The sequence below is a fragment of the Stigmatopora argus genome, chromosome 15 (assembly GCF_051989625.1).
Source record: "Stigmatopora argus isolate UIUO_Sarg chromosome 15, RoL_Sarg_1.0, whole genome shotgun sequence".
Taxonomy (NCBI): Eukaryota; Metazoa; Chordata; class Actinopteri; order Syngnathiformes; family Syngnathidae; genus Stigmatopora; species Stigmatopora argus.
Window position 1 is genome coordinate 1,147,501 of NC_135401.1, and position 20,573 is coordinate 1,168,073.

The window sequence follows — 20,573 nt, forward strand, 5'->3', positions numbered from 1 at the left end:
TCAAACCATCTCGTTTAGGCTCGCTTTCTTTCAGTCAAAGCAACATTGACATTCATTTCACAAGAAATTATCTTTTTTTAAATCATTTTAAAAAATGCTCATTCATTATTACAAACATTAAATTTTTAAAAAATAGGCTGATTCATTATTACAAACAATTCATGATAAAGAAACCATAACATTTGAATATAATTTTATTTTTACATTTTTTCTTTGAGTCAAAGCAATATTGACATTAATTTGACAAGAAATACACTCAATATAATGTCTTTATTATTACAAACCATGATAAAGAAATGGTATTATTTGAATGTTATTGGTTTTTTTTTTAAACATTTTTTTCTTTTAGTCAGAATAACATTGACATTAATTCGACAAGAAATACACTCAATATTATCTTTTTTAACTGAAAAAAATCCTTATTTATTATTACAAACAATCATGATAAATAAACAGCAACAATTGAATCTAATTGTTTTTTTTTTTCCTTTTTTTTCTCTTTGAGTCAGAGTAACATAGACATTAACTGTACAAGAAAAACACTCCATATTATCTTTTTTAAATGAAAAAAATCCTTATTTATTATTACAAACAATCATGATAAAGAAACAGCAACAATTGAATCTAATTGGTTTTTTTTTTACATTTTTTTCTTTGAGTCAGAGTAACATAGACATTAACTGTACAAGAAAAACACTCCATATTATCTTTTTTAAATGAAAAAAATCCTTATTTATTATTACAAACAATCATGATAAATAAACAGCAACAAATGAATCTAATTGGGTTTTTAAAATACATTTTTTTCTTTGAGTCAGAGTAACATAGACATTAACTGTACAAGAAAAACACTCCATATTATCGTTTTGAAATTTAAAATCATGCTAATTCATTATTACAAACAATTGATGAAAAAAGAAACCGTCACATTATAATAATTATATGTTTTAAATTAAAAAAATTACATGAAATGTATGTTTTTAAAATCTATTAAAACACATCTACACACATTTGATCTGTTGTTGCTAACATTTCACGGCTAGCATGACACCGCCCGTCAAAGGTTTAGTGGGGGGGGGTCTTTGAAATCCAAGTCCCTTCTCCCCAAAACGGACTGTCCTGGAATCCGCCCCCGAAAGTCCAGATGCTCTCGTATTCCATCTTGGCCTCAAAACCCAGAGTCCATCTTTAAGAGCCGAGCCACCCGTCTTGTACACACGCACATATGTTCCACGAGCATATCGTGTTGACATTCTTTGCCTTTGAGACAGGAAGCGTACGCCTGGTGAGCATTAGCTGCGGCGGTCAGAACGTCTGGGCTCTGGACAGCCGAGGGCTGGTCTACTTCCGGGTTGGAACCCAACCGCTGAACCCCAACATGATGCTTCCTGCTTGGATCCACATCGAACCCCCAGACCAGGTCACACACACACACACACCAACACACATCTAGAAAACACTTGTCCACGACTTTGCTTGCAAATTACGCGGATTCAGAAAATCTACTTTGGGACATCTCACAATGTAAAAATACATTTAGAAGCAGGAGACCAAATACCATATTTTCTCGCATATAAGCCGTATTTGTAACTAAAAAAATGATGACTGAATCAAGGGCACAAGACTGGCTATGTTGTTTTTCACCAGTAGATATCGGCAAAGTGACATTTACTATTTGTTGGTTATTTTTTTGTTTTGCAGTAAGAAAACAAACATTACTTTTAACTTCCATTTTTCTGAAGATTTTCTCTTCAAAGTAACACATTTGTACTCCCTATTAAAACCATGAACATGGAGGGGAAAATTGTGAATCAGGGGGCGGCTTATACGCGAGAAATTGTCAAATTCAACCATTTTATTGATGCATAGACCGTGTTCTTTTACCTTGTTTTGTCGCCGGTCTTTTGGTCGCCCGTTGTCGCGGTCGGGACGACCAAAAGACCGGCGACCAATAACCGCACACGATTTTAAGGGTGTGGGTTCTACGTGGAGGTGGCTAATATGCAAGAAAATACGGTGGTACAAATTGAGAACCACTTCAGATCCAGACTTGTCAGTCAAGACCTTAACCTGACCAGCTAACTACGGAATGTCCCGACCCGGGATCGAACCTTGGATCATAGAACTGTGGGGCCGACGGGCTAACTTCTCGTTCCCCGCAGCCCGTGGGAGTCCAGCTGGTCAGCCTGGAGACGAGTCCAAACGATGGTTTTCTCTGGGCCCTGGACAACCGAGGCGCCGTCTTTGTCAGAACGGGACTCGACGACGGGATGCCCGTCGGGACCAACTGGGACCTGGTTCCAGGTCCGTCTGTCCGTCCGTCTCCGAGCAGTTCCTGGTCTCATCTACCTGTCCTTTTTAGGCCTGAGCGTCAGTCAGCTGGTTCTCAGTTGTCACACGGTTTGGGTCCGATGCGTCAACGGCGATCTGGCTCGACGCTACGGCGTCTCGGATAGGAATCCGGCCGGAGACTACTGGAAGAAAATCCCAGGAAACGCCAACTGCTTGACTGGTGAGACTGCTTTCATAACAGCTGCTATTGGGGGGATTGGGAGTCAAGTCGGATTTTACGCTTTCAGGGAGAGTGGTTGCCACAGTGGACAACTCATCCAAATCTTTTCAATTGGCTGTTTATTAGGACAAAATGAAATGATCCAAAGCAGAAACGCCATTTTTAAAAAGCGATTTCCTGCCATGGGAACGATGAAATCCAACATTTTTCTTCCCCTTCCCGCAGTCACTCCAGACGACAACCTCTGGTCCGTGACTCCCGTTGGCGGACTGGCCCGTCGAATGACCAAGCTCCTCCCCCAAACGCCCCGCCGCCCGCCTCACTTCGGGACGAACGCCGGCATCGCCATCGGCGACGACGTCGACGACGAGTGGGAGCTCCTCTAACTCAGAGTCTTGTAAGATAGTAGGAACCCTTCACCAGGATGCACTTTACTAAGAAATGGCTTGAACCGACTCAAAACTGCTGCTAAACATGGCCCGGGATCCAAGGAACGTACACTACAGCCACGCCTACAGCAACCAATTCTTTTCTACACACTGTTTTGAAGGACAAAAGAGGAACAAGTCCAGACGAGGACGCTGGATTTGGATAGACTTGCACTGGATTCAAGTGAATGGTCCACCTTGGATGGCATTCTGTGAACAACTGGCTAACTAACTCACTTTGTAATCAGGTGTAAACACCTGGAGTGGACCGACTGACGTGAGAAAACTCTATTGGGTTTGGGTCGGGGAATATTGAGTGTGGAACGGCGACTATTCCACCTGGACCAACCTCTCTGGAGACCTACCTTCCAAGTCTTTACTCTAGATTCACTCTGCCTGTAAGCAGACCCTTCTTGGTAACAAATACTACCTTCACCTGGCTTCGGTGACCTCCAAAACCTTGAGCCAGTGCATTGGTTCTAGACTTGAGTCCATCGGGAGGTTTAAGAACTCGAGAGAGAACAAGCAAGCCACCACGAATACCGTATGGAAACCTGATGAAACTAACAATACTCTCGCCATCCTTAACCAGGTCTTGAATTGCGTTGCACTTTTCCGAAATACTTTGAAGCTAATATGTTAAGAACGAGGAAGCCAGCCGTGAACCCATTAAACAAAAGCTGCCCAGTCAGCCCACGTTGGCATTCTTCACTTTATTACACAATCAAAAGACCAAAATGTACACCTTATCTGAAACATCAGCTGACACTTTACAATCCTGAAAATACTTTTGGTTTCAGTATGACTTCACAGTGACAAAGTCCAGTTCCAGCTTGACGACGAAGTCCAGACCGCCCAATCGACACACCTCAACAGCGGCGCCGTCAGCTGAGTTTTTATCGCTTGTTTACACAAACAAACACGTGAAATATACACGTCACAGATCACAAGATTGTTTACATCGCACGTTAGCATTTTCTAATCAACGCTACCAACAGTCGCAAACTAGCTCTTTGGGGAAAAAACGTTGCGTAGACGTCACGTCGTTTTAGTCCGTCTCGTCTAATCTGTGTTCACAGTAAAGGCGAGTCCAGTTTCAGTTCGCTGAAGGAAATCGGGCAACTGGCTCATCTGACCCGGAACCGATCGGGCTAAAGTCCTCAAAGCCTGCAGCAGGAGCGGCGCCGGATCCAAACCGCTCAACCAACCGAACACGTCCCGTCCCAGGAGGCTTTGCCACCTCTGCGGGTCGTCCATCAGACGCCGCGGCGCCGCCGTTTCCGGCGTGAAAAGCAGCAGCAGGTCCAGACAGCGCCGAGCCTGGCGCCGTTCGCCCACGCCGGAGGCGGCGAGTCGCAACAGCGCCGCGTCCAGCCCGACGGGCCGAGCCCCGTGCGCCAGGAGGAGGAGCAGACAGTCGGCCCGCGCCAGCTCCACCGCCAACTGCACCGCCGTCTTGCCGGCGTCGGCGCCGTGCGCGCAACCGCCGCTCCCGTTCAGGTACTCCCGCCGCCGAGCTTCGGTCGCCGACTCCTTCAAGGCGTCCGCCATCAAACCCAGGATGACCGTGCGGTCGTAGCGCACGGCCACCTGCAGGTGCGCCGATCCGCCGCTCCGGCACACGCCGCACTCGGAAACCTGGAGCGCTTTGATGGAAAAGCTCCGCAGGAGGTGGCGTGCGTACTCGCGGTGGTCGTGCACCACCGCGTACGTGAGGGCGTCCCCGGGCGTGAAGGCGCGCGGGTGTCCGTCGTCCCATAGGAACACCTCCATGCTCCGCATGTCCTCCAGGAGCCACGGCGGGAGGCGGTCTCGGACGGCGCAGTAGAAGGCGAAGGCGGTACGTTCGCAGTGGCGCTGGGACGGGCTCGGCGGATGCGGCCAGGAGGGGAGCACCCACGGCATGACGGCGTCTCTCGGCGAAAACTTTTGAGGAGATTCCAAGCTAGCTGCGTCTTTAAGACGGTCGTCCTCGAAGGCTTGGCGACTTTTAAAGTCCAAAGGGCACGCCCCGCCCACCCTCGGGCGTGTCCATGTGGGGAGGTTTGTTTGGGGGCTCGAGCGATGGGCGGGGCTTAGCACGTATCTAGCATTGCGGGCATAGCAAAGGTGGGTCAAGTGCGGTTAGGTTGATTAGCACTCCTTGGTCAGTCTGAAACGGGATTTTAAACAGACAATGGGTGACCTTATATGGTGTTTAATAGTTGGCGATAAAAATATTAGAGAAGAATAGGGGTCCAAACTGGCTGTGAAGTTTTCAAATGGAAATTTAACAAGAGAACAAGAGTTATTCCCTGTCATAATAGATTGGACGTCAATGGCACACAATGAGTTAAGTTTGCTCACAGAGCATTTGTAAAGGTTAGAAAAATTAATTCGTGCATTAAAGAGTCAAAAATGTACTGTTTTCTTTTTCATTGGCCACACTAATATTGTCAAATGTCCACTAAACGTATTCAAACTTAAACTAAAGCTGACTAGGGTGCAATTAACGTTGCAAATTATTTCTACTAGAGGTTGACATATTTTTAATTCAATTTTACGAGCGATAGCGACTTTTTTTTAATGTTAGGAGGTGACCTCTAGTGGTTAAAAGGTACATTACCACTCTGTTAGACATTGAATATTATAAATACGTACATTACTATCCTTTAAAAACTTGGTGTTAACAGTAAATATTTCTGAAATAAAGATAGACGGGTACGACCGATAAAATAGAAATAAATGTTAAGGAACTTTATGAATCTGGGTTAATTTACAAAAACGTTAAAGGCGATAAATTAAACTATTTTCGTTTACTATGGTCGAAATTGCTTGTATTTTGTTTCACTTTTTTGCTTCCCTCTAGTGGCAAATCCCAAACTAATGTAATAAAACTAGCTTTCTTTAATATTGGTTTATTTTAAAAGTCAGAACATTGTTTTTCGTCGGAGTTCATTTTCCACAATGACCGTTTCTTCTTCGTGTACTTCCGGTAGAACTTCCGGTTCGGTTTCTCCAGTTAGTTTCTCGTTCACTTTTTTTTTTCTTCTCTCCTCTAAGCCTTCCTGTTGTTTCGAGGCCCGGAGGAGTTGGCCTGACAGTCAGCCTTCCTGTTCCAGGAGAAGCCGCTTAACGTCGGCCACGTTTTGGCCGCATGGCTCCAATGCTGGACCGGAACGCCGAAGCGGCGGTGGCCGGCAAGAGGAGAGTTCGTGGCCCCGGAGCAGCGGTGAGCATCGGCGGCAAGAGCGTGTCCGGTAATGGAAGCAGCGGCCGGGGCTGCTGGGAAGATGGAAGTTCTGGCTTCAGCAGTGACGAGGAGAACGGTGGGTAGCCTCGGTGTTGCCAGCCCAGAAACAATGACAAAAAAACAACAACTCCTCACTTCAAACCCTCATTTCTAAATATTTTGGTGTCACTAGGTGGAGGGGGGATGAGGGTTGGGACCCAGTATCAAGCCCTGGTCCCGGACTTTGATCCAGGTAAGAAAGTAACGCTTGGCTGAGGTAGCCTCGAACATCGCACACATGGACTTCGAAAACAAGTCGTACGAGCATTTAAAGTGGTCTAATTAAAGCACAGCAACTATTAATATACGAGAAACGAAAGGGATATAAAACACAGATGAATAATGTAGCATTATAACATGATTATTACGTGTTATTCTAGTATTTGACGAACAAGTGAATATGCTAGCATCTTAACAACAGGACAACTACTTTTGCTAATTCATGTTTAGGACTAATATACCGCAAACAGAAAGCCAACATTATTGTGATTATACTTTCCCCCAAAAAACATTATTGATAAAGATTTAGTCTGAAATCGTAATAGATGAATTTAAGTGATACTCCACAGTGTTTATTTAAGTGAGCGCCGTTAAAACGGATTTAACTGACTGGCTGCTATTGATGACTTCACATTTTAGCCCCGCCCAGTCCAAAACAAAAAAAATATGAATTGGACGTCCTTTGCCGTCAATTGCAACCTTATGATTTTGTATGGAAGTGATGTGAAAATGCCCCAAAATGAATCACAAGTGACTGATGATAGAATAATAAATCGCCATTTCTCTGGAAATAGCATTTTATAGTTACTTCTGTTATTATGCTGATATACTATATTACCGTATTTTCACGACTATAAGGCGCACATAAAAGTCTTAAATTTTCGCCCAAATAGACAGGGCGTCTTATAATCCAGTGCGCTTTATATATGGACCAATACTAAAAATGTTATCACGATAAAATAAAAAATCAGTGGATAGGGTACGCCATCCTCTACAGCTCTCACAACTACGGCAAGCAGCTCTACTATTTTCCCCCGTAGAAAAAGTACTGCACAGTGACTGCTGGGATATATAGTTCTTTTGTCAACACACCCAGTATGATGGCGAGCACACTCATTTGGTGCTCGCCGTCATTTCGGCTGTATTTACAAAAGAAATCCTGCCGCTAGATGTTGGCGTCAACAGAGCATTCAAAGCTAGACTGCGAACTATACAAATATATATTATATATGGATGAATATCGAACTGCAACATGAGATTATGGCTACATGAGGCGTATGTCAACCGACCGGATGGCTTTTTCCACGGCTCGCCGTCACTTTTGATTTGCGACCAAGTCACGAAAATGAAATGATGACGTGAGTACATTGTAAAAAGGCTAAATAAAGTACAACCCAACTCCGTTTTGCTTCCGTTGCCTTTTTAAAAAGGTGTTTTTAGCGTGTGTCCGTATGTTTAAGCTGGTGTATGTTTTGCCATGCCTGGCTGCGTCTATAAAAACGGTGCGTCCTTTGTGTGTGTCAAATACAGAAATAGCACTCGTTACTGACACTGCGGCTAAAAATACGATGCGCTGTATAGTCGTGAAAATACGGTAATAAGTACTATTGTCTTTTCAGAGGTGGCAAAGTCTTGTCAGCTGTCTCACAGCGTGGGCATGTTGGTGTGGAGTCCCAGCAGCAATGTTCAGCAGAGTCAATGTAAGACCAGGTTATTTTATGGGATGCCATTGACGGTGATGGATGTCCAAATGGCTTCAGCTGTACATCATTTGTATCTTTTTTTATTTCAGTGGATGAATACATCACCATCGCTAAAGATAAACATGGATACAACATGGAACAGGTGAGGGTTGTTCATACATTGCTGACATTTTAGTTTCTAGTGAAAAAAATAATCACTTTTTTTTTTTAAATCATGCTGCCATTGTTTCCGATCCAATTAAATATCAGGCTCAATCAAATTATTTTCCTGCGATTTTAATCGGCTAGAATATTACTAATTAATATAATAGAATACCGTATTTTCATGACTATACAGTGCATCATATTTTTAGCCGCAGTATCAATAACAAGTGCTATTTCTGTATTTGACACACACAAAGGACGCACCGTTTTTATAGACGCAGCGTTAGCTAAAACCAAAATGTTAGTTGATTTGCTCTTTGTCTTTTTTTATTTATTCGCAAAAATTAACTTTAGAAAAAAAGGAAACTATTCCAAAAGCATTAATTTGAGCTTAATTTTTTAAAAAGGTTCCCAAAATCTCTAAATTCTCTTTACCATATATAATTTTTGACATTATAACTAGCAATGTCTATATTAAACAAGGTGGCCTAGTGGTTAGCTCGTCAGTCTCGCAGTTCCGAGACCGAGGGTTCAATTCCAGGAATGTTTACGTGTGGCTAATATATTTATGTTCATATCACTTTTTTTGCGTTTTTTTTCTCTCTCAGGCTCTGGGTATGCTGTTTTGGCACCAGCACGACGTGGAGAAGTCGTTAGCCGACCTGCCCAACTTCACGCCGTTTCCTGACGAGTGGACGGTGGAGGACCGCGTGCTCTTCGAGCAGGCCTTCAGCTTCCACGGGAAAAGCTTCCACCGCATTCAGCAGATGGTCGGTGGTGGCCTCCTCCATTTGGATGATTTATTTGTCTTCTTGTTTGGTTGTTGTTTTGTGGGGAAGCTTTAAACCTCATTATACTTGTATAATGACACTAAAAATATTCAATTCCTGACGATTTTGGACTATTTTCTATGGATTTTGAGGGACTTTTTAGGATGCTTCTTGTTCATTTGTCACTTTTTGCTGAGTTTTGAGTATTTTCAGGTGAATTCCGGTTGTTTTTAAGACATTTTAAGGTTCATTGATCACTCATGAATGCCACCATTTTGACTGCAGATAGGAAAATAAAAGCATTTGATTCTGTTTGTACGGAATTGGATGATCTTTTATTTTGGTAAACCTTTTTCTTTGTGTTTTTTTTCCTTTTTAGCTGTAGTTTTAGTTTTCTAAAATACTTTGCTACTAACCCTCCCACTCAAAATGGACTGGACTTTTGTCTACGTCAATGGAGGCCGATGAGTTTGTTAACTTTGAAATCCAATGTTTTGTTTTTTGTTTTTGTTTGCATTAGCTACCGGACAAGTCCATGGCCAGCCTGGTCCGCTTTTACTACTCGTGGAAGAAAAGCCGCAACCGCAGCAGCTTGATGGAGAGACAAAGCCGCAAAGTCAAGAGAGAGCGGGACGACAGGTGAGGAAAGGGTCGCTCCGTCCGTCCGTCCGTCCTTCACGGCTAACGGTGACCACTCGCATTTCAGCGACGAGGAAGGTCAAGAAAACCACGCCGCCGATCCCGAGTCCAATCCCGTGAAGGAGAACGCCAAAGAGGTCCGCACGGCAACACGGACGGCGCCGCCGCTGTCGCACCCTCCGCTCATTTTCCTTTTTTTTTTTTCACGCCGCTCAGTTGAGTTCCGGAACCGAACGGGCCGAAGTGAAACCTGCTGCCGGACTCAAAGTAAGAACACGAGATTATTTTGTCGCACGCTAGAAATGTATCCAATCATTTTCAGACGCGATCTAAAAACTGTACGGTTCCTCTTTTTGATAACAGTTGGTAAAATTCATTCCCAAAAAAAATCCAAAATGTACTAACTTATTGTATTTTATTTTTGTTATTGTCTTTAGTCATCCAGCGCCAAAAGCGCCCAGCGCGCCAAGACCCGCCCCCCCAGGGGAATGTTCCTGAAGCAGGAGGACGTGGTCTCGCTGTCGTCCTCGTGCGCTCATGGCGTCCTGCGACAGCTGGACGCCCAGCTGACCGCCGCCAAGCGACAGGTCGCCGCCTCGTGTCGCTTCTGCTTTACGTGTGTGTAAATGTGTGTGTGTGTGTGTAAATCTGTGTAAATGTACGTGTGTGTAAATCTGTGTGAAGGTGTAAATCGGCATGTCTATGTGTGTGTGTGCGTGTGTGTAAATGCACGTGTGTGTAAATCTGTAAATCAGCTTGTGTGTGTAAACGTACCTGCGTGTAAATGTGTGTAGATCGGCGTGTGTGTGTGTGTGTGTGTGTAAATGTACGTGTATGTAAATCGGCATGTGTGTGTGTGTAAATGTGTGTAAATCGGCATGTGTGTGTGTGTAAATGTGTGTAAATCGGCATGTGTGTGTAAATGTACGTGTGTGTAAATCTGTGTGTGTGTAAATCTGTGTAAATCGGCATGTGTGTAAATCTGTGTAAATCGGCATGTGTGTAAATCGGCATCTGTGTGTGTGTAAATGTGAATGTGAATGTGTGTGTGTGTGTGTGTGTGTGCATGCTTGTGTGTAACTTGTGTGTTTGTGCACTACAGGTCCAGAGCATCAAGCAGTCCAATGGCGCCTTGAAGGAGAAGCTAGAGTCCGGAGTGGATCAGTTTAGACAACCCGAGGTAATCGCCGTAAATGCCGGCCGTTTCTTAAAAGTGTGGAACGTGGGCTACCTTGACTGCAGCGATGGCCGACGTGCGACCCGCGGGCCCAAAGTGACCCGGCGTGGTCTGTCTGTCCGGTTGTGGAATTGGCGTTAGCTTATTTATACAGTAGCATCTTAACGTGGGTGTGTGTGTGTGTGCCAAAGGTGAGCTGCAAAGTGAATGGTCGCTGGAGTCCAGAGGAGCAGCTCCTGGCCGTCCAAGGTAAGACATCTCGACGTCAGAAGTCTCGGCGTCCCTCGCTCACGGCGCCCCGCCGGATTGACAGCCATCAGGAAGTACGGGCGGGACTTCCAAGCCATCTCGGACGTGATCGGCAACAAGTCGGTGGTGCAGGTGAAGAACTTCCTGGTCAACTACCGGCGCCGCTTCAACCTGGACCAGGTCCTGCAGGAGTGGGAGGCGGAGAACGGCGTGGAAGGCGGAACCGCGCCCGACCAAGACAAGATGGAGGCGGCTCCCGCCGAGGACGAAGCAGGTAATTTGGCCCGATCGGATGATGTTTCCAAGGAGAAAAATGACTATTATCTTTGTCGTCAACAGATGATCACCTGACTCCACCCCCAGGTGACCTCTGACCCAAGTGGCCTCTCAATTTGTGGGTGTGACTCCACCCCTTTAAAAATTTTCTTGTTAGTTTTTTTTAATTGTTTTATTTCCACGCGACGACCTGTTGCCATGGCAAAATAATTTTATAAACTAAAATGACTGCCATAGTTTTAATAAATCCATTTGAAAGGAGCGCCATTTTATTTTCTTAATTTGGGTATGTTAGCTATTGTACGGTTAATATCAAAACAGCAAATTTTGAACACCTGCTGACTTATAAATGCATTTGCGTACTAACGAGTAGTATTGTCCGTCGCCAAGGTTACCAGCTGAAATATCCATTTTATGAAATGAGGATGGCGGCCAATCACAACGTTTCCTGATGACATCACCTAAAAAGATGGAACTTTTTATTTTAAATCATCAATTAAAATAAGATAAAAATCACGCTGACCAAGAAAATAATTGGAAAGACGTTTTACATGTAAAAAAAAAATATTTAAGAGCGACAAAGGAAAAAAAGTGGAAAAGAAAAGAGGCAGAAAACGAACAATTGAACGTCGAGCGGCGCCCTCTGGCGGCAGCAGCGGCGGGGGATTTCCTGGGCGGAAGCGGCGGAGGGGGTTTCCACTGGTGACCCGAGCTCCCTAACCTCGTCCCTGTACCCCTGACGCCGCTGCCCGAACCCCGTAACGGCCGCTCCTCCAGCTCGAGCCTTCCCGGACACGAGACCCCAGAGGAGGAAGCCTCGTCGGAGGACCATGAGGAGGCCGCCGGCAGCGGCTCGCCGCTTTGAGTCCCGAGGAAAGGCGCCGAAACGCAGCTGAGCTGATTCATGTGAGTAGCCGCTACGGCGCTTCGAAGCTCCGAGAACATTCCTTACTTTTTTCCTGTTTCGGGGGGGAACGGGACGCACGCGTCAAAGTGTTCGTGAGCTGCTAAGTGTGCGCCCGTGTGTTTTTAAAATGAAAATGTGCTTGAATTGAAAGAAGGGGAGCTACACATGCTAACGGGGCTAGCTAGCATGAACACCAGCCAGTAAACAGAAGTGCTTTCAGACGCGATCAGTCGAACTCAGAGCGAAGGAGAAATCCAAGATACTATCTATGTAGCGTTTAAGAGTTTAACTTTATCAATTTCAACTTCAAACTTTGGAGTTGACTTTGTTCAACCTGATAACTTTCATATTTTACGATAAGTGTCACGTCTAAGTGGTCATTTTCACTTTTTTTACGTGATGAAACTGGATACGTTTAAGAAATGTACTGTTTTAACACATTGTCGTCAAGTTAATCAATAAATTCACCTGGGAAATCATTTTAGCCTGAAATGTTTATTTTGAAATGTGAAAAATGTCTATTTTATACCTGGAAAACTTGCCATTTTAGCATGATAAATTATCTATTGAGTCTAATACTTTTTAATGGTATTGTAAGGAAATTCACATTTCAATCTGATCATTTTAAAAACGTTTTGAAACATGACAACTTTCATGTTCTAACTAAGCGAGATTTCCCATCGCTAAAATGCAAATATGCACTTCATAACTGTGTAATTTTCATGTCTTCGTGTTAAATTTCACATTTTGGTGTGCTAAATCTCCTTTTAACCTGTAATGAGAATTCATAGTTCAACCTTCCTAAGATTCATGCATTTAACCTGTTCACTTTTTCCATACATTTCTCATCTCTGATAAATAATTTCCAATTTTGATGAACCAAAACTTGTTGGGTCATCAAAATATGAAATTGTTTTTGGAATAATTCCTGACTAAAGAAATGAATCCATTGTCAACTTTTGTGTATCAGGTCATGTCAGCTGGACGCAGCGTTGACGGGAGGGAGGTGCAAGTTCCCCTCCAGCAGGTGGCGCCCTCCCTCGTCTCGCCCCTGTCCGCGGCCCCTCCCAGCAGCATCCAAACAAGTCGTCCGGCCAATCCCTGGAGTCCGAGCGACTCCCCGCAAGGTGATTGCGTCGTCGTCATATCCATTAAAAAGGCATTACTATTCCTTTTTTTTAACCAAAAAACTATCAGTGTTACATTTTGTTTTGAGATCATTTTCCTCCATTATTTATTCATTTTTATATTTTTAAAAACAAAATATTTTTGTGCAGGACTCATATGGGATGTCACAATAAATTTATTATCCCCCTCCCATAGGTTATCGATATGCCGTTTTAAACCCGCTTTTTCATTTTTAAGTAAATCCAACTATAGGAAAAAGGGCGCCAACATAAAAAAAAATAAAAAATTCAACTACGAAATGTATGATTTTTGACATTCGTCCGTGTTGCGTTCAGGCGCGGCTGCGGGCTTCCTGCCGCTGGAGGGCGGCTTCACCGATCGCTTCGTGGACGTCCCGGAGGAGAAATACCGTTGCGAGTCGTGCCGGCTGGTCCTTTGCCAGCCCAGGCAGACCGAGTGCGGACATCGATTCTGCCAGAGCTGCATCGCGCACATACTCAGGTAAAACGTGCTAACGCACATGCTAACGCTAACGCCCGAGCCCCTTTTGATCCAAGCACGTTTTGTCCGTCGCAGCCGGCCCAATCCCGTGTGTCCGGCCGACATGGAGCCGCTGTTCAGCAACAAGGTGAGTTTTTGAATCTGAGGTTTACATATTTATCTTGCTTTTTTGTGCATTTTTATCACAAACCAAGCACAAACGCACATTATAGTAACAATTGTAAAATGGAGAACATTAGTGTAAACAGCCATTTGTTAACAAAACAGTTTTTCCGATCACTGTAACCTAAAAAAAAATAACATAACAGGCCGTCGGTGGTCAGAAAAAAAAAACATAAACACCCCAACCAAATGATGAAACAAGTGCGCCTTATAGTCCGGAAAATACGGTACATATTTTTTCTTTGTAATTGACTGAAAAAATATTTTGTACAGTTTTCAAGTCAACAAGGAGACCTGATCAAAGCTGCAATTTATTTATGTATTTTTTAATGTTTTCAAAGCTATGATTTATTAGAATTTTTTCCCCCCGCCAGATCTTCCGAGACGTTTGCTGCCACCGGGAAATCCTGGCGCTGAAGGTGTTCTGCCGCGCCGAAAACCGAGGTTGCCAAGAGCAGATAAGCTTGCAGCAGATGCCGGTGAGCGTGCGGGGAGGGGGGTGCCGTGCGCCGCGCTCCTCCGCTCCTCGGCTCACCCGCCGCGTCGCCCTCAGGAGCACGCCAACGTGTGCCCGTTCCTGGAGGTGCCGTGCCCGCTGGGCAAGTGCAAAGAACGCGTGATGCGGAAGGACATCCCCGAGCACCTGAGCTGGAAGTGCAAGCACCGAGAGAGCAGCTGCGATTTTTGTTTGGCCAAGATGCCGCTTGCCGACTTGCAGGTGAGAGCGCCGCCCCGTGGTCGCTCTGTCGATTACAAGTAGTGGAAGTCCTCGGGTTACGTTGGGCTAGCCCAGGGTTGGGCAAACTTTTCGGCCCGGGGCCCACATTGACTTTAAAAGTTTGACAGACGGGCCGGGTCAGCACAAGATACGATACATATAAAAACATGGCCGTCGTGAGGCTATTTTGCGAAGGAACGTGAAAGTGCTATCCATGTTAATTCCGTGACTTGAAATAAGTTTATCGCGAGTAGGCGTCCAATCCTTTTGAAACGGGAGTGAACAAACATTGGTTCGCTGCCAGTCCTCCCGCTTCAAATGGATTGGATGTCTGTTGCTGTCAATGGCAGCCAATAAGATCAATAAAAAGATGTAAATATTCCTACCACCATTGAGTTTATCGCTAGTAGACGTCTGATCTTTTTAAAGTGGGAATAAATGAACGTGCGTTCTAAAAACTTCTGCGAACAGGAATTGAGTCGTAGGTACCCGAAAATGAAAGTTGATTTGGCGATGTTGAAACTCAACAGGAAGTGACTCATGGGTAACCAAAAATGATAAAGTTCATTTTGTTGATTTTAGCTCACTTTCCGTAAATTTTGGGACACTTCCGCATCACGCTTTGTTATTTTTTTGTTATTTTGAACATGTCAATGAGTTCATTATTAACATTATTTTTTCAAACTCTTTGCGACCATTTTTTTTTTAAAATGAATGGCATTTTGGTCTTTCAGAAACACAAGGAGTCGGTGTGTCCGGCCTTCCCGGTGTCGTGTCCAAACCTTTGTTCCTTCTCGTCGCTACTGCGGAGCGAGGTAAGCCATCCTGGCTATTTGCTCACACTTCTAAAAACCCAAATATAAGTCTCTTTTTCAAGACTCAAGTTTGAAAAAAGACTTTTTGAACACCAAATTCAATGTTTATACAGAAAATAATGACAGTACATGTGAAACAAATGATTACAACAATATATTGGAGAGAAAAAGCATGTTATTTTGCCTCATTCAAATCATGCAAAAACTGTCTATCACATCTTAATATGTGAACATTTAAATATATCCTCCTGACGACCAATAGTTCAAATTTGTCCTCTGTAGAGGACATTTGTAAACCTAAATATCTCCCACCCAGTGCATCCAATCACATCTTTTTGTGCTCTATAGATATATATTCAGAGCTTTCCAATGATAAGACATTTCTTTTGCAGTATTCCAATGACTTCACCTAGATTGGGGAATTTCAAAATAATTGTGATTGGGCAACATGCAATCAAATTTGTAAATGAATGGCTTCTGCTTTTTAAAATGTAAAATAATCAATCTACTGTTTTAAAGCAACAAAATTGCAATACGTTCAACATTGGCTTTAAAGATATCTGGCGCCCTCTAGCGTTGTGAAATGATATAATGTCTAGACCCCGAATGTAAGACGCCCCACACTTTTTCAGTTTTATTGCAATACAAAAAACTTCGTATTATATTGGAGCCTCTATAATTTTGTGAATATCAGATTTTCTTCTACTCTCATATTTTTGTAGCTGGCCAGTCACCAGCACGAGTGTCCCAAAGCCCAGGTCAGCTGCCCCTTCCAGCGCTACGGATGCAGCTACAAGGTAACGCCAACCCGTCGTGACCTTTGACCTTTCCGCCATTCGTCATTGACGAGCGGTTTCTCGGCGCAGGGATTGAGCCCGGAAGTCCGACAGCACGAGGCGGCCTGCGCCGCCGAACACTTGAGGATGATGATGCTGAAGAACGTCACCTTGGAGGGCAAGGTGGCGTTTCCGCAGGGTCGGGGGGCCGAGGGGTCCCCTTCTAATGTGACCGGCCTTTTTTTTGCGCCCAGGTGGAGGACGTGAAGGGCGAGTTGTCGGAAAAGTGCAAAGCGCTACCGACGCTCGTGTCGCGGCTCTGCGAGGCGGAGAAGCGTGACGCCGAGTTGAGGGACAAGCACAGACACGTGGAGCAGAAGGTTGTCTCCATGCAGGTCAGTTCGTGGCAAACGGTTCCATTCGGCGCCCCCTAGCGTCCATTTAGATGTATTCCACTGCTTTTTCTGGAGCTTCCGAGTAGAGGGAGGGGCTTGCTTTTGAGATGCGTACAACCGTGGGCGCGGTCAAGTTTCAGGGGAGGCTCAGCTGATGCGGCACAGGTTTGAAGTGTCCAAGATCAATGTTTCACTTGGCGAGCAGCTGTCAAAGCTTGTTTATTTTAGGCGAGATTCGTTAGGATTGTTACAGGAACTATTTAAGGAAGATGGGCGTTGACTAGCTTCCGGTTAGAGGGAGGGACCGGCTTTTGAGACGCGTACGGCCGTAGGCACGGTCAAGTTTCAGGGGAGGTTCAGCTGATGCGGCACAGGCTTGAAGTGTCCAAGATCAATGTTTCACATGGCGAGCAGCTTGTTTATGTTAGGCGAGACTGTTGGCTCCCCACAGAAGATCGTTAGGATTGTTAAAGGAACTATTTTAGGAAGATGGGCGTTGACGGAAGACTAGATTCCGGGAAGGGAGAAAATAAAATGTTTTTCATGTGAAAAATCTTCCTTTTCAGCAATTTTGGGCTTGCGTTTTTTGCAGAAACTGATGAGCGCTCACTCCGAGAAGCTCCTGGAGGTGGAGCTGGAGCTCCGTTCTCTGGCGTCGATTCGGGACGAGCTGGACAAGGTCCGAGCCTCGCTGGAGGCCGTGCGCACCCGGCTGGGCGCCCTGGAGCAAGGCGGACGCTCCGGGACGGGAACGCTCACCCTGGGTACGAAGAGCGAGGCGTTCTCCGCCGTTGGATGTACTTGCAGGGTGTGGGATGTATTTCATTCCATTTTTCTTTCTTTCTCCTTTGGGTGTAGCCTCGCTGGAGACTCAGCAGAACCGTCAGGGCGACACGCTGAGCGTCCACGATATCCGTCTGGCCGACATGGACCTGCGTTTCCAGGTGCTGGAGACGGCCAGCTACAACGGCACGCTGATCTGGAAGATCCGCGACTACAAGCGTCGGAAACAGGAAGCGGTGGCGGCCAAGACTCTGTCGCTCTACTCGCAGCCCTTTTACACCGGCTACTTTGGCTACAAGATGTGCGCCCGCGTCTACCTGAACGGCGACGGCATGGGCAAGGGCACGCACCTGTCGCTCTTCTTCGTGGTCATGCGCGGCGAATACGACGCCCTCCTACCCTGGCCTTTTAAACAGAAGGTAATGACAAATTATTGCCACACAAGTCATAATTTCAAACAAATCTTGTGCATACAGTCTCGATTATCGCGACTTCACACTTTTGCATTTTTTTCTGCTATTATTATTTTTAAATATATATATTTTTAAAGTTCATAAAGATGTGACTGACCTGGGATCGAACCCGCAAGCCCAGAACTGTGAGCCCGACGTGCTAAGTATTCTGCCGACTTGCTACAAATTGCTAGCAATAGTAGTACCCTCAAAATACCCCGTATTTTCACTTGTTAGTTCGCTAATTAGCTCACCCTACCACCCGTAGTGAGTAATCCATGCAAGACAATCAAAAATAGCAACCTTAATGCTAGGCTACATAGCTATATACCAGGGGTAGGGAACCTACGGCTCGAGAGCCATATGTGGCTCTTTCCATGGGTGCATATGGCTCTCCACTAACCTGTGAGGTAAAATATGGAAATCACTAGTGAGAGAGCAGAGTCCCGAACGCACCAATAGGAGCGTCACGTCGACACTGGGGCGTTGAGACTAGCTCTAGCACCACTTTAATCATAATTTTGTTTTTCATTACTCTTCTGCATGCATCATCTCATTGATACTGATTAATTAGCAACAGCATAAAAATGTTGTCAAGAGAAAGAGACTTTTTGTGATTACAAAGTGGTGAAATGACAAAAAAAAAATCGCACATTTTCCTAAATTTTTACTTTTAATAATTTTTTACTTTTAAATTTTGAGAACGGCTCTTTAGCAATAACATTAGAAAATAAAAAGGTTCCCGACCCCTGCTATATACGGATGTATAGTCGTATCAAGGCAACTGAAACGGCTCATTTTGGAGTACATACTCCAAAATGGACCAAATTTGGCAAAAATTTCAACACGGTGGCATTGTATGGTAAAAAAAAATGGCTCAACGGCGCCCCCCTCTAAATTTTCCCCCAGCGCGGATCTCGGAAATCCGATCGCCGACAACACGCGCGGTTAATATCGGGACTTTAGGATGGTTTCTGAGAACGATGACCCAATTTTTTTCTGGTCAGGTGACGCTGATGCTGATGGACCAGGGTCCGGCCCGCAAGCACCTGGGCGACGCCTTCAAGCCGGACCCCAACAGCAGCAGCTTCCGTCGGCCGGCCGCCGAGATGAACATCGCGTCGGGGTGCCCGCTCTTCGTCTCCCAGAGCGTCCTGGAGTCGGCCAGCTACATCAAGGACGACACCATCTTCATCAAGGTGCCCCGCCCCGTCTTGTCTTGCCCCGCCCACGTCGGCATCGCGTCTGGCCCTGTCCAATCCTTGAATTCTTTAAATTTCGTCCCCCCTAAAAGTCGTACTTAATCTTGCCTTATTTTTTACTCTGACACCCGACACCTTATGTTGTCTTTTTTTTAGGCTATGGCTATTCCAAAAACTTTTAATATGCGACAATAACGTGGGCTTATTTAGTTTGTTGTTCCCTATTTTACTATTAGATGAACATATAATGTTTGTTCAAACATTATTGGATTTTTTTTATTTTATTTAAATGCCGCCCAAAAATGCAAATTCTACCCTAGTGCGACTTGTATATATTTTTTCCCCTTAGATCGTGCATCCTTTGGCCGGTGCGACTTATAGTCCGGATAATACAGCCATATTTATTTCAATAATTTTTGAGGAGCAGCCTTATTTATTTATTTTTTATTTATATTTTTAGTGCTGTTTTTTTATTTAGTTTTTAAAATCATTTTTTAAATCATGTTTTAAATCATATTTAGATATTTTCACAATATTTTCCAATTATGGGGAGATAGATATTTTATTTGCACTTGTTAAATTAAAAAAGGCAAAAAAATAATAACCGGATTTTAATAAAATTTGATTATTTTTTTAAATTAATTTAAAAAAAAACATTATTCAAATTGTCCCGATTTCCACAAAAAATGTCCCTTTTAAATTTGACACTTAACAGATAACCTATTCAAAGAAAAAGTTTAAAAATGTTTTAAAAAATTGACCCATTTTCCAAACATCTCTCGATCATCTTCCCAATACTTTGGCCTAAAGACGCGGTGCGTTGTCAGGTGACCGTGGACACGTCAGACCTTCCCGACCCGTGAGCGTCCGCCGCCCGCCAGACCGGGCCCCGCCCACCCAGCCGCGGGGGAGGAGCCTGTGCCGCGTCTCCATCTCCCCCTCGCCCGCCCGCCCACCGGCCGCCCGTCGGCGCGCCCAGCGGGAAGTCGGAAAAATCGCCTGCAAATCCGCGGCGAGGAACTGCTCCCAAAAAAAACAGCAGACGGCGCCAACCAATAGGAAAGACTCGCGGTGTCGTTGCCGTGTCGCACGGGACGAAAGGAAGCTTTTTGGGTTGTTTTTTTTCCCCGCGCTTGTGTTTTCAGTGTAGTGCAATGGAAGTTTTTTTTTTAGAGTAACGTTGAGATGACTCTACCTCATTTAAGTGGACTGCAGTATTCGGAGGAAATGGCGGCGTTGAAAGAAATGGCCGCCGCGGATGGAATTAATAGTCATATGGGAAAAAAATGTCATTAAAATCATTGCCGCCTGGAATTTAAAGTCACGGCGGCGTTGTTAAAAAAAAAGTATCGTCAAATGTTCAATCTGATTCAATGTTAGATCGATTCAAATCCCGAGTCGTTCATTTTCCCAACCGCTTAGGTTCGCCGGGGGTGCCGGAGCCTATCCCAAAATGAACCGGAATTGACCCAAAATGACAAGAAAGTGATGCAAAATTATTCAATGTTAGATCGATAACTGAAATCCTGATTCGTTCATTTTCCCAACCGCTTAAGGTTGCGGGG

At 44.7% G+C, this 20,573-nt stretch overlaps 4 protein-coding genes across 5 annotated transcripts in view; 3 read left to right on the plus strand and 1 right to left on the minus strand.

Annotated features, from left to right (window-relative positions):
• The window catches only part of tecpr2 (tectonin beta-propeller repeat containing 2), a 14,433-nt gene extending 11,103 nt beyond the window's left edge, over nucleotides 1-3,330 (plus strand). Inside the window, exons 22-25 of the mRNA XM_077621395.1 lie at nucleotides 1,272-1,420; nucleotides 2,163-2,304; nucleotides 2,363-2,512; nucleotides 2,738-3,330. Coding sequence (XP_077477521.1) covers nucleotides 1,272-1,420; nucleotides 2,163-2,304; nucleotides 2,363-2,512; nucleotides 2,738-2,898 — 602 coding nt within the window. The 3' untranslated portion in view covers nucleotides 2,899-3,330. The remainder of the gene's footprint in view (nucleotides 1-1,271; nucleotides 1,421-2,162; nucleotides 2,305-2,362; nucleotides 2,513-2,737) is intronic.
• Nucleotides 3,331-3,638: 308 nt separating this feature from the next.
• Nucleotides 3,639-4,916, minus strand: ankrd9 (ankyrin repeat domain 9). The gene has a single exon (XM_077621186.1). It carries the CDS (start codon nucleotides 4,843-4,845, stop codon nucleotides 4,003-4,005), a length of 843 nt encoding a protein of 280 aa, XP_077477312.1. The 5' UTR covers nucleotides 4,846-4,916; the 3' UTR covers nucleotides 3,639-4,002.
• An 899-nt stretch (nucleotides 4,917-5,815) lies between these two features.
• On the plus strand, nucleotides 5,816-11,430 carry rcor1 (REST corepressor 1). Of its 2 annotated transcripts, none has more exons than XM_077621731.1 (13): nucleotides 5,816-6,248; nucleotides 6,345-6,404; nucleotides 7,831-7,911; nucleotides 8,004-8,056; nucleotides 8,667-8,828; nucleotides 9,349-9,467; nucleotides 9,535-9,604; nucleotides 9,684-9,734; nucleotides 9,905-10,054; nucleotides 10,570-10,647; nucleotides 10,836-10,893; nucleotides 10,958-11,163; nucleotides 11,233-11,430. In XM_077621731.1, the coding sequence occupies exons 1-13, from the start codon at nucleotides 6,077-6,079 to the stop codon at nucleotides 11,242-11,244; spliced, it is 1,272 nt and encodes a 423-aa protein (XP_077477857.1). In that variant the 5' UTR covers nucleotides 5,816-6,076; the 3' UTR covers nucleotides 11,245-11,430. The 2 variants fall into 2 exon arrangements, with proteins under 2 accessions (XP_077477857.1, XP_077477856.1); XM_077621730.1 differs by having other exon boundaries at nucleotides 5,821-6,248; nucleotides 10,958-11,167.
• Nucleotides 11,431-11,795: 365 nt separating this feature from the next.
• Nucleotides 11,796-20,439, plus strand: traf3 (TNF receptor-associated factor 3). Its single transcript, XM_077621367.1, has 14 exons — nucleotides 11,796-12,075; nucleotides 13,047-13,203; nucleotides 13,540-13,705; nucleotides 13,781-13,832; nucleotides 14,242-14,346; nucleotides 14,421-14,585; nucleotides 15,320-15,400; nucleotides 16,123-16,197; nucleotides 16,267-16,359; nucleotides 16,431-16,571; nucleotides 17,164-17,335; nucleotides 17,430-17,773; nucleotides 18,814-19,005; nucleotides 19,836-20,439. The coding sequence occupies exons 2-14, from the start codon at nucleotides 13,050-13,052 to the stop codon at nucleotides 19,869-19,871; spliced, it is 1,776 nt and encodes a 591-aa protein (XP_077477493.1). The 5' UTR covers nucleotides 11,796-12,075; nucleotides 13,047-13,049; the 3' UTR covers nucleotides 19,872-20,439.
• The last annotated feature ends 134 nt before the right edge of the window (nucleotides 20,440-20,573 follow it).

What these genes read in the sequence shown, in the direction of transcription:
- traf3 (XM_077621367.1), top strand. Translation starts at nt 13,050, where the DNA reads ATGTCAGCTGGACGCAGCGTTGACGGGAGGGAGGTGCAAGTTCCCCTC. An exon ending in TCCGAGCGACTCCCCGCAAG is followed by an intron (nt 13,204 to 13,539) that starts GTGATTGCGTCG and finishes TGTTGCGTTCAG; the next exon opens with GCGCGGCTGCGGGCTTCCTG. An exon ending in CCTGGCCTTTTAAACAGAAG is followed by an intron (nt 17,774 to 18,813) that starts GTAATGACAAAT and finishes TTTTCTGGTCAG; the next exon opens with GTGACGCTGATGCTGATGGA.
- rcor1 (XM_077621730.1), top strand. Translation starts at nt 6,077, where the DNA reads ATGGCTCCAATGCTGGACCGGAACGCCGAAGCGGCGGTGGCCGGCAAG. An exon ending in GGTCCCGGACTTTGATCCAG is followed by an intron (nt 6,405 to 7,830) that starts GTAAGAAAGTAA and finishes TTGTCTTTTCAG; the next exon opens with AGGTGGCAAAGTCTTGTCAG. An exon ending in AACCTGCTGCCGGACTCAAA is followed by an intron (nt 9,735 to 9,904) that starts GTAAGAACACGA and finishes TATTGTCTTTAG; the next exon opens with TCATCCAGCGCCAAAAGCGC.
- ankrd9 (XM_077621186.1), bottom strand. Translation starts at nt 4,845, where the DNA reads ATGCCGTGGGTGCTCCCCTCCTGGCCGCATCCGCCGAGCCCGTCCCAG.